At 41.4% G+C, this 12,939-nt stretch overlaps 1 protein-coding gene across 2 annotated transcripts in view; it reads left to right on the top strand.

The window, feature by feature from the left end:
- GADL1 (glutamate decarboxylase like 1) overlaps positions 1 to 12,939 on the top strand; it is a 200,901-nt gene that overhangs the window by 79,273 nt on the left and 108,689 nt on the right. For both annotated transcript variants that reach the window (XM_081159588.1, XM_081159587.1), the window contains exon 2: positions 8,160 to 8,332. In XM_081159588.1, coding sequence (XP_081015714.1) covers positions 8,180 to 8,332 — 153 coding nt within the window. In that variant the 5' untranslated portion in view covers positions 8,160 to 8,179. The remainder of the gene's footprint in view (positions 1 to 8,159; positions 8,333 to 12,939) is intronic.

Raw genomic sequence — 12,939 nt, 5'->3', positions numbered from 1 at the left:
GTGGTTTATGTTAATTACATGAATTGGAATTTATTTGAAAAACTGGCATTAGCCCTAGACTCATCCGCAGAGCGTGGCAGGCCATCTTGTAGATCATCATTCAACTGAGAGCATGTTTAATCAGAGAGGTTAAAGTACTGCTTACGTAAGTTCCTAGGGCTAGAGTGGGGCTAAAACTCCTCCACCCCAAATTCCAGAGTGTTCCAGAGCATATTGTCAGGATAGATAATTAAAAGTGAGAAGTCAAACCTGCAAAATACTGGTTAAATCAGAGTTGGATTTTTTGTCTGTGTGTTTTCTGTTTGCACCAGCATCTGAGATGCCTTGGTGCAGTGTTTAACAATGTCAGATTTCGGGAGCTTCTTAATGGGAAATGCTGCAGAGCAACCATCTAAATTCAGTGATGTCAGCAAACTGTCATTAAATATTAAAATCTGTGTTGGTGGTTTAGCTGCAACATTGACAAATCTTAAATTTTCACACTACAGTTTTTGCCTATTAAATAAATTGCTAAGATCTCCCTTTGTTTGAGTTTCCTAGCTGATAAGTCTTCCCAATTCAGCATTCTGGATGGTGTATTGTTTGATCCCCTAATACTTTGTATTGACTTGCAAAATCAATAGAAACTTAGTTGATATTTATGACATATCTGTTGTTTCAGATGCTATGTGGGCCAAAAAAATACATTCAAGGAACATATTTCCTTCATATGTATTTTCGTCATGGTATATTCTGTTATGCCATCAGCTTAGTTTTATTTCAGTTCCTAATTTGTATGAAGCAGTGATAGAAGAGAAGGAAAATCTATGAAAAATTCAATTTCCTCATATTCGTCAGTGGCCTTATTTTTCAAGTTGATGGCACAACAAAGGAGAATTTTAGAAAGTAATTGTGGAACATACATATGATGACAGTTTTGCCCAGAAGTGTTCAATGCAATATGTCAGCTTAGCAGTTAATTGTTGTTTTTATTGTTTCATGTGTGTTAGTCCAATCTCCCTGGTGAGAGAGGATGCATGGTTCAATGGAAAGAGATGGTGCATCAATCGTGGTTTGAATATCAGTTCTGCTGTTTACTATACCAGTTATGGGACCTTCATCAAGCTAATTAACCTTTCTGATTCTCATTTCCATATTTGTAGAATTGGGTTTCATTCTTGTCTCATGAAGTGTTAAGAAGATTTGTGCAAAAGCATGTAATGTTAAGTGCCTAGTACAGTGTTGGCCTGGGTCTGGTCCACACACAGCATCATGAGAAATAATACATCATTGTTTTAAGCTACTAAATTTTGTGGTCATTTGTTACACAACTCTAGGTAACTGATGTCTTCTCCCAATAAATTCTTTGTCTGCTTGAGTTAACCAGAGTGAGTTTTAGTTGTTTGTATCTTCACAGAATTGTTATGTGGGATAAATTTGCTACTGTTTATGAAGGACTTACTAGAAACTTGACACATAATAAATGCTAAGTAAATGCTAGCTATTATTATGTGAAATAGGTTCTACATGCTTATGAGAGGTGAGGTGTGGACAGCCCTGAGAGGGTCTGATAGACCTGTAGAAGGACATACCGAAGCATCCAACAATGTGTGTGCCACTAAATCTCAGTTCTCGAATTAAAATGAGGACATTTGCTAAATTATCTGTAAATGTTTGTCAAGCTCTAAGATCCCATGATCCTACACAAAATTGGCAAAAGCAACCTTGGCCCAAATTCTAAATGGATGCAAACACATGCATGAGTGGGTCTCAGCTGTGGCATAGCCTATGTCGGTGTCTTTACGATCTGTTTATGTGGTGTTCTGTGAATGCTTCATTTATCAGCATCAGGGTAGCAATGAGATGTGTGGGCATCCCCCAGAGCTCCTGCATTTGTCATGTCAGGAGCACCATCTATAATGTAGTTTATGTGACTGTGTTGGCCCCCAGGTGAATTTTTTTAGAATATTTGCTCTGATTTCATGTGGAGGTAAAGTTAATTCTATGCAGCATAAAGAATAAGACAGAAAATCTTATCACTGAGCAATTCACCTCTGACCCCAAATTTGTCTACCCCACTCAGCAATGCATTTGCCCTGCAACTAACAGAGTCCTCCCTCCTTAGAAGGAAGTGTCAACCATACTTTTCCTCAGAGACTCTCTTACTGCCATTCCAAGCAGCTTCTTAGTATATTCTTTCCAATTAAATTTAATAAACTTCACAAAAGAGTCCCAGTCGGTGCAGTGTTTTATATTTGAGGGTGGCCACATGTGACTGTCACAGCATGTTTGTTGAGGTAACTAAGGAGCTAAGAGTAATCGCCCTCATTCACCTTAGAAGATGATCTTCCGAGGGCCTAGGATAGGAGACCGAACCCCAGGCACAGATGAGCCTCATATCAGAGATAATCAGCAGATCATGCAAATGAGGCAACCATTTATAGCATTTATTTAAATTTTCATTTAAATTGCTGGTTAAGTGGAATACATTTAAAATCCTGAAGTCAACACTTGAGCAAATTGGTTTTAAAACTATATATTAAATTGCATCACACTGCCATTTAATACCTGATTCCAAGATAATCGCTTATTGCTTTAGGAGTACAAAGTATGTGTTCAAATATTTAGTGTGGTTGATAAGGCAGAAGAAGCAATATCTTCTTGTTTGGTTTTTTGTGAAAGAGGTAAAATGTAGGAGTAATCAACATAACATCTGAACTTAGGCTGTTTGGCTTTGACGTCTGGCTCTACCACTTACCAGCTGTGTGGTTTGGGCAGTCCTTCTCATCTCTGTGGCCTTAAATTCCCTATCTGCAAAATGAAGTTAATAAAGGTATCATTACAGGGTTATTACAAGGACTAAATTCATAGGGTTATTAAGATTATATTTCTTTTTGGCAGTATTGTTCTAGGCTCTTTTTGCTAAGATGGTACTCTACCCACTGACCTCATGCACCAGACTTACACTTCAGTGGAATGTTTTTTAAAAAGAGAAAGAAGAAAACACCCTATTTATCTTCTGACGGTAACTGGGTGGCCTTCCAGCTTTGGAAAACAATACAAATACACGGGAGACTCCAAGGACCCAGAGCGTAGACTTAGTTAGGGGTATCTAGTTGGTTTTAACTTTCCTTAATTGAAATGCCTAAAGAAGCCAAGTTATTCAGAGTATTAGTTATGGTTCTCTAGTTTCACAGAATACAGAATGACTCTCACTAAGAGGGGGAGTTTATTGACAGGATCTTGGAGAACTCGCAGAATTGGGGAGAGAGCTAAATAATTAGGCCTTGGAAAAGACAGGAGCCAAGGCAACTCTGGAGATCTGGAATACTTGGGACATGGAGTTTCCCACAAAAGGGGGTAACCTTAACCGACAGTGCCCAAGACAGTGTCCTGGGGGAAGGGCGGTTCCAGTTCAATGTTGGTTAGGCCAGCAATGCCCCAAGCTAACAAGCAAACTAAAAACAGGCATTCTCCCTACTTGGTATTAAATCTCAGGAAAGACAGGAGTCACTGATAAAGCAAAAAGTAAAATCTGGCGTTTTACAAATATATGAAGACAAGAAGCAAAGTGAGTTATCACAGAGGACAAGAAGCCAATAGGGCAGGGGGGGAAATGCCCACAGGAACTGGCAGTGGCTCACGAAGAAGAAGGAAGACACGGCGAGGGCAGCTCCTGGGGAACATATTGCACCTTGGAGTCGGAGTCCCTCTGAGCCAAATGAAAGTGCATCATCCACGGCCAAGTTCTCCAGCTGGGCTGAAAATGACTACGTAGGTGAGCCAAATCCAGCTTTCTCCTGGAGCCCAACTGTATGCAAGCCCTGGCAAACCGAACTTGTACCCATCCGAAAAGTTCATGAGGTTTAAAGGTAGGATGGTAGGTGGAGCTGGTTTCAAGAGCTGCTTATCCGTATGACAAGCTAAGACATACAACAGCATATACAAAGTTTGTCAAGTAATGTTTGCTCAAGCAATGGGAATAGATGTCTCTGGAACACCTACTCCCCTGAAAATATCACATTACCGAGTTCCTGACCTGGTACCCAGTAAAAGGAAAATAATTTTGAAATTAAAAATAAATACATAGGATCTATGGTGCACCATGCATTTATTGGCCATTGACAGGGCACTGACGACTGCTCTTTTTGGCTGTTTCAGAGACTCCCTTCCGAGGAGCTTGTCCTCTTAGAGAATAGATGACGTTCATGGACCCAGCTCTTTTGTTGAAGACTATGCTTTGGTGTTTTAAGAGAACCTGAATCATCATTTGACTGGCATCCCAGATGCTAATGTAACAGGACCTCATAAAATAAAACTCTGGGTGGCGGGAACATGTCACTTCCCAGAAGTGTTATATTTTCATCCACGCTTTGCAAGGGAGAAACCAATGCACGGATGCAAAAATGATTTTTTCCTATCTTATTCTGTCACCTTTTCATCTAACGGCCATTTTAGAACACAGAGTTACTAAAGGATAGAAAAGCTATCTTATCCATGGACAGTTGCAGGGCTCATTAGAAAGACACAGGATTCCTGACTTCAAGTTTGCAGTAACACTATTGTAGGGGAGAGATTAAAATAAATATAAACCTACTATCTTGTCTTTTATCTGGTTGATGTCTTCCCTCTCTGGCCTGGATTATTGCCATCAAATCTCCCCACCTCCAATTCTTGATTTCCCATCTGAACTCTACACCAGTACCCACCGCATCTTTCTAAAGCCCTCTCCTATCCCATCAGGAGTTCTCAATGGCTTCCTGTTGCCTGCCCAGTAACATCTAAATTCCTCGGTCTCTATTGGAGCTCCTGCAAGATCAGTCACCATGCCACCTTCTCAACAATCCCATTTCCCATTTACAGACCCTGCCCCTTGGACAAACAGCAGTTCTTGAGGTTTCCTGGAAAAAGATACACACATACCTTTTTCTGCCCAGTTCATGTTGCTAACTAGTTGTCACAAATGTCCTTGCCATGACCTTTGTTTCTAAAGCATCATAACCATTTTCTACTAATCAGTGAAAAATCTTGATTCTCCACCTCAGCCTCACCACCCACTTACCCAACTTGCCCTTTTCCAGTGGTTGCCATATCACGATAGGCCCCACCATTTCCCTGGTGTCTCAGGCCCCAAACCCAAGAGTCACCTTAGATTATTTTGTTTTTTTGACCCCCTACATCTACTTTATCAGCAAGTCCTCTTGGCTTTACCACCAAAATATCTCCCACTTTGCTACATCTCCGCTGCTATCTTCCCACTTAAAGCTGCCGTTATCTGCTGCCTGGACTTCTGCAGTAGCCTCCTGAGCAACATCCCTGTTTCCACATCTGATTCCGAGAGTCCATCATCCACATGGTATCAGAGTAACCTTATATAAATGTAAACCAGACCACATTGCTCTTCTGTTTAAAACCCTTAAGTGGCTTCCTGTTGCTTTTAAAATAAAACACCTTACCTGATCTGCTCCCTGTCTCTCTTTCCAAATCTCACTTTATTCCTTCATTCTCCATGTTCTCACCTGAGCCACACTGATCTCTTTTTATTTCTTTAAGAGGCCAATTTATTGATTATTTGCATTTTCTGTTCTTTCTGCCTGAACGATTCTCTTTTCATGTCTTTTTTCATGTCTGGCTCCATCTCTTCTTTCACGTCTCGATTCAAATGTCTCTTCTCCAGAAATGCTTCCCCTGACCAGATCCTAAAATAATTTCTTGTCCTTACTCTATCAAGTCATTCAGGTGATTTTCTTTAGAGCATTTCCTAGAGTCAACAACAAATAAAGAAGAGAAAGAAGGTGGGGGAGAGAAGTGGTTGCACTTTTAAGTAGGGTTATCAAGGAAGGCCTCACTGAGAAGCTGATGTTTAAGGAAAGAGTCGAAGAATATTGCAGAAGCCAAAGTGGTGGCTTGGAGGACGGTCATCAGAGATGAGGTTTGAGGTCCAAAAGGTAATGGGGAAAGGGGCTCATTTAGGGCCTGAGAAGTCGTTATAAGGACTTGGACTTTTGGTTTAATGAGATAAATGGCCATCGGATGGTTTGAGTAGAATAGTCATCAATCGATTTGAATTATATTTTCAGAGGAACATAGGAGCCACTGTGTTGAGATTAGTCCACATGGCGTGCATGGCACAGGGGGGGTTAGTTGGCAGGCCGCTGCACTAATCCCTAAGCATTTGATGGTGGTTTGGACTAAGCATTTGATGGTTTCAGGGAAGGGTGTACTAAAAAGCTGTCATATTCTGGCTACATAGAAGATCGCTTCAATTGAAAGCCTGTATTATTAACCACTATAACTCTAGCAGTTAGGCTGGAAGTCCTGGGAATGCATCCCCAAAGCTCACAGCTTGACCCACCTTATAATCTGCAGAGGGTCTTTTCCAATTGGGGAAAATTCCGGGGGTGGAAGAGTCACATGATCACTTTGGCAGTAGAAATAAAATGTATCTATCAAGAAAAGAGGAATAATCTATACCCAATTCTCATAGTATTTTCTTGTAGATAATTGTATGAATCATGGGCACTTAATTGATTACTGTGGAGACAGATTATTTTCATTCCAGTTTGACTGTTGTTCTGATTGCAAGTGGATGTTTCACATTTTTTAGTGTGTGTGTGAGAGAGAGAAACTCTGCTCTGAGAGGGCTGCAGAGTGGCTGCCAGTCCCTGGGTTATAAAAACCCGAAATCCTACTAATGAGGTTAAAAAACTCACACTTTTTCTGTGTGCTTAACAATAGCACTGCACACTGACATAACCGAGGTTCCCTGAGTAATTGCCCTCTTTTCCAGTTTATTTTTAGGACCTAAAAATTAGGGGGGAGGAAAGTGCCTTTAGGTATAAAGCATTTCAGTCTAAAGCTCTATTCCACTGCTTCGACATGGGGCCCTAAACCATGTTAAATTCATCCTTTCAAGTGAAAGAAAAGTGAACGTGAAGGGTGGGAGGGAAAGGTGGCATCGGAGCTCTGGATGGTTCACCCTCCAGGGCCAGGGTGAAAGGTTGATCTCTGTCTGCAGAGCCCACCTCTCCCCAGTCGGGGGCCGGTCCCGTGGCATCTCCATCTGCCTCCCTGGACCCCATTTACGTTTGCCAGCAATAGAATGAAAGGGTTTCTAAACCACAGCATCTTATCAAAACATTGAATGTTGAGGAGAAGACAGACTCAGCAACACAATAAATGTTAATACTCTTGGAGCCCTCAATAAGTATAAAAATATTTGAAATACCCTTAGACCCTCTGCATATTTAAGGCGGTTTTACAAAGTATAAGTAAGGCACTGCGGCAGGTGCAGTGCTGAAAAATACTTTCAAAAATTTGTTTCTCTCACTTTCCACAACTAAATGCACATGAACGTGAAAAAGAGGAGAGAGATGCTAATTAGAAAAAGAGAAAACAGTCAAATTAAAGCTTGTAGCAGACACTAGTTGAATACCTGGATTCAGTTGCCAAAATTATTTTTGTGGAGGGCTAGCCTTGACTCTCAGGTGTAAATTCCCATGCTGGCTTTCAGCCTTGGTCACTGGCCAGCAGTTGTGCTGTCCTAAAGATGCTCTGTTCCATCCTTCCTCCTAAAGTGCGAGTTTGAGAAGCTTAGAGGGCTACAGACGTTCATGCAAACCCTCTTGCTCTGCAAACCCTCTTCCCCTTTCAGTAGGAAATGGCCCAGGAGATTTAGGGAGGGGCTCTCGGGGACAGGGCATTGTCTATGAAATGCAGGGCCATTGAAACATAAGCTTAAGATGGAAAGTTAAGAAAAGTGACATTTCGGTATTGTTTTTTCTTCTTTGGCAATGACTTATTAAAAGGAAATATATGGCAATCCTTAAAAAATTACGAGAGGGTGTGTTCATGAGATAGACATGGGCCTGTGTTTACCCAGATCTTTCGTACATATGTTTGAAAGGTGTGAGAGTGAATAGAATGTGTTGAATTGACATTTTTTGAGCTCCTCCGCACTCCCTGATGCTAAGCAAGATGCTGCAGGAATGGACCCTAGGAGTTTCTTTCCTTGTCTCTACTATTGGGCACCATGTAAGAAACTCTCAGCTTCAATGCTGCAAATGTATTAAAATAGGGCATGACATTTGAAGCTGGGATGGCGATTCACTTTTTAGTCTGTGTTTTGTTGTGGTCTAATGAGATTCTCTCTCAAACGTAATTTGTTTGTGTGCTTCCAGGAGATACTGGTCAACAAGAGATGGTTCCAACTAAGAAGAGCGCTGTTCTGGTGGATGGGGTCATACTAAATGGCCCCACAACAGATGCAAGAGCAGGAGAAAAATTTGTTGAAGAGGCCTGTAGGCTGATAATGGAAGAGGTGGTTTTGAAGGCTACAGATGTCAATGAGAAGGTAAAAGAAAAAAAAGCCTATAAGAAATCCCACGAATGGGAAAGAGTTTTTTGTTTTTTCCCCAGATCTGGATGGCTAGATGTAAGGGAAATGAGAAGCACACACTTTCATTTCATCTATACCTTTGTTTCAAGGGACTGCTCAGATACTAATGTTTGCAGGCCCCCCCCCCCCCCCCATATCTGCTTTCCTAAAAGGGTTAACTCTTAACAGCCACTGTTTGTTGAGAGATTGGTCAGGACTCCAGAATTTCTGCCTATAAGGCCCTGAAGCACATGAATGAATAACTAGATGGTCTGATTTATACACTCTTTAAAACACACTTTGCTCTTCATTTTTGGTACACATTGTTTAGGTAGGTAATAAAAACCAAGCAGAAGGTAGAAAGGGTATGAAAAGTTTTTAAAATTTATCTGAGGGTCCTTATCTGGAACTTCTCTAAGCTTAGGTTAGAAATCATTGGTTGTTAAGTCTGACTTCTGACTGGTACCAATGATTGGTTTAAGATTTCAAATTGAGGCTCAAAATCAGATTCAGAATGATATGGGGACTACTACTAAAAACATCTACTCTTAAGAGTACTTACGATGCGCCAGATGTTGTTCTAAGGGCTACTCCTTATGTATTTGTGTATTTAATCCTTAAAAACCCAGGAAGAGGCAGGTACTACTTACGAACTCCATTTTAGAGATGAAGGAAAATGAGACACAAAGAGGTCAAGTACTTTGCCCAGGATCATGTGCTAGTAAGCGTCGGAGCTGGCACTAAAACCTAGGCAATCTGGCCTCAGAGCCTGTGCCTTTAACTACTGCTCTACATGTCCCTGAAAATCCTGAAATTACCCTTTCTCACATCGATCACTTTGTATAATGGAATTGAGTTACCAACAAATGGATCAACAAATAGGAAAGATGGAGAGATTTTTATTCCAATTCTATTAGAAATAAATGTCATTTGAAAAAAACATTTTGAATGTGAAGTGGAATTTATTCTGAATTTTTGATCACACGCATTTGGGGAAGCTAATACCAAGACAGATTGAAATACCCAGTGAACTTTGACTAGTAATGTTCAAGGCACAATCACTGATATTTCCTGATTATATATTTATAATTGCCTATTTTCTAGTCTTATGTGTACTTGTGAAATATTTTGCCCCTGCTTTACTTTGGAGCACACTGCTCCTCTGGTAAGCTTTTTTGAATTGGCCTTTATTCAGTCATTAAATATTAACTGAGTGTTAGCCATGGGTAAGGCATTACATTTGGCCTTGGGGGATATAAAGAAAAATAAGATAAAGGCTCAGCTTTGAACTGAATTTATAATCTAATTGGAAGAATAAGTTTTCATTGGAAAAGGGAACAGGGGGTCCCCGTAAGAATGTGATAAATGCTCTGTGACTGTGGCCGACTTTGGGGATTTCACAGAGGCGTGAACACTCTGAGCTTTGATGTGGAATGTGAAGGTTAAGGAAGATTTTGATGGGCAGAGAGAAGTCAGCCCCTGTGTGTTGAAGAAAGCAAGAAGGTAAATGTGGAGAGTTGTAAAACAACGAGATGCGTTTAACTTAGCAAGGGGATCTTTTTGCCTAGAAAGAAAGGTTCATATAGGGAACCAGTGGGAGATAAGATGAGAAGGGGAGGCTCATGATCCTAAGTTACCATTTAAGGAACCACAAGTCAGTCACAGTATAGTAGATGTGTAGGCTATCCATGTGAACACAGATGGAGAGCTGTGTTGGGGTGGAGGGTGGGGATGAAGTTTTTATGCCACTAACTTAGCCTACTTTGTCAGAGATCCAACGGGGCACCATTAAAAGGTGAAGGAGGTGAGGGGTAGTAAAGGGTTAAGGGGGTCAAATATATAGTGATTGAAGATTTGACTTTGGGGGTGGGCACACAATGCAACATACAGATGATGTATCATAGAATTGAACACTTGAAACCTATATAATTTTATTAACCAATGTCACCCCAATAACTTTACTTTAAAAAATGTAAAAAAATAAAGTCACCTGCTATACATCCCACACTTCATGAGATAATTACTTCTAGTACTACTCTCTTTGGTAGACATGCTTTCTCAGCTACCTTTAAAAAAGGATTATAGCCCAGCCAGGCGTGGCTCAGCAGTTGAGCGTTGACCTAGGATCCAGGCAATCGGGGTTCGATTCCTGGTCAGGGCACATGCCCGGGTTGCAGGCTCCATCTCCAGCAGGGGGCGTGCAGGAGGCAGCCGATCAATGACTCTCTCATCATTGATGTTTCTATCTCTCTCTCTCCCTCTCCTTTCCTCTCTCTGAAATCAAAAAAGATATATTTTTTTAAAAAGGATTATAATTTCTATTCAGTAAAATTTACTCTTGTTGGTGTACTGTTCTATGAGTTTTGAAAAGTCATGTAACCATTACCACAACCAAGATATAGAACAGTTCCATCACCCCCCTGTGCCCCTCTGTAGTCAAACCTTCCCCTTAACTCTAGACCCTGGCAGCCCTTGGCCTGCTTTCTGTCCCTGTATTTTTATCTTTTCCTGAAAGTCAGATAGATGGATCATATCACAAGTAGCCTTTTGAGTCTTCCTATTTTCCCTCAGCAAAATGTATTTGAGATTCATCCATGTTGCTGCATGTTATCGGTAGTTAATCCTTTCCATTGTTCCAGGTGCTTCTGATTTACCTCTGCCTATTGCAGCCCTAATATCAGAGTTTAATTTCATACCTCTTGGACAACTTGGTATTTCCTCCTGTTTCCCCCACGCCCATCACTTAGTCTCCTCACTTCCTGACTACTCCCCTGTCTCTCTCCTCCCCTCCACAGCCAAACTTTTTAAAGATTGTCTACCCTCCCTCCCTCTATTTCCTCACCTCCTACACCCTCACTTCACAGCAATCTGGCCTCCACTCCTACCTCTTAAGTCAAACTGCTCTTGCCAAGAACACCTCCTTGTTGATAACACCCATGAGCGCTTCTCCGTCTTCATCTAATTTGGCTTCTCACTAGGATTGGACAGTGATGACTATCTTCTCCTTCTTGGAACATTGTTTTTTCTTTGTTTTAAAAGCACTAAACTCTTCTAGGATTCTCCCTGCCTATTCAGTGTGCCCTCCACCTCACACGTGAGCTCCTCTCCCTTTGGCCACTTCTTAGGTGTTGGCACTGCTCAGGGGAGATCCTGCACCTTTCCTCTGCGCTGTAGGTTCTCTCTGAGCCATGCCAACCCTGGTAGACGATGACAGTGTATGCCTGAGCCTCTCTTCCTCATCTTTCACAGGAGCTTCAGACCAACTGCTACACCCCTTTGGGATCTTCTGAGAATCCTTAGACTAAATATTCTCAAAACTCATCCTCCCCACCCCACCCAGAACCAGATGCTTCTCTCTATCACCACCACCAACTACAAGCTAGAGACCTCAGGATTATCCTTGGTCATTCCTTTCCCTCATCCTCACTGTGAAATTGATTTCCAAGTTCTATTGATGCTGCATTTTAAATATCTCTAGAAATACTTCATTATTATAGTATTGACCCTCATCCAGCCTACCACTTTATCTTGCCTGATTTATTACAGTAACCTTTATTTCCAATTTTACTTGGAATCTCCATATAGCAACAAAAGCTATTGTCCAAAACACAGATATGAAGATATCATTCCCCCATCCAAAACATTCGAATGGCTTCTTTAGTGCCAAGTTCAAACTTTGTACCATGCCACATAAAGCCTGTCATGATATGAGCCTTGCTTAATTGTTCATTTATTTATTTATTTATTTATTCATTCATCACATTTGAGCATCCCCTTATGTGGCAGGCTCTGTGTTAGTTACTTGGGACCACTGAACAAACAGACCGGTATCTCTGCTCTCATGGAGATTACACAGGCCGTAATAAATGTTGGAAGTTGGTAAGTGCTGTAGAAAAATGAAGAGTAGAAAAGTTAGGGGAGATTGATAGAGATGGTGTAATGTGCAGCTTGTGATTTTTAATAAGGGAATCAGGATTGCTGCCGTTGAGAAAGTGACATTTGAGTAGAGCTTTGAAAGCAGCAAGGAAGTTAGCAATAAGGATATTTGGGGTAGGAGCATTGCAGGCAGGGGGCACAACCGGTGCAAAGACCCTAAGGTGGGAGCGTGCCTGGTGCATTTAAGAGCAGCAAGGAGGCCAGGGTGGCAGGGCAGAGTCAGCCAGAGGAAAGTAGTGCTAGATGAGACTAAAAGGGAACACTAGCAGGGGAAGCAGATTATATGGGATCATTTTAGGTCATTGTATGGACTTTGGCTTTACTTTCCAGAATATGGGGACCCACTGGAAATATGTGAGCAGAGGAATGACCATGCTAGGTTGATAGTAGACTAGGGGCAAGGATATAAGCAGAGACTAGTTAGCAGTCACTTGCTATTCCAACCTTAATTCTTGCCTCTCCCTTCCTCAAACCGCATCTTCTAGTCACACTAAACGTACTTCATTCCTCCCATGCGCCATGGTCTCCTCTCTATGTCTTTCTGTTACTTCCACCTAGCATGCCCCTTGCATTACCCCACCCCCTAATCTTTGCTCTGTTCACTTGACTCTTATTTTATGTAACAACCTAGATATCAGTTCCTCCAG

Source organism: Miniopterus schreibersii (assembly GCF_964146895.1).
Source record: "Miniopterus schreibersii genome assembly, chromosome: 15".
Classification (NCBI taxonomy): Eukaryota; Metazoa; Chordata; class Mammalia; order Chiroptera; family Miniopteridae; genus Miniopterus; species Miniopterus schreibersii.
This window is presented reverse-complemented; position numbering and strand designations above follow the sequence as displayed.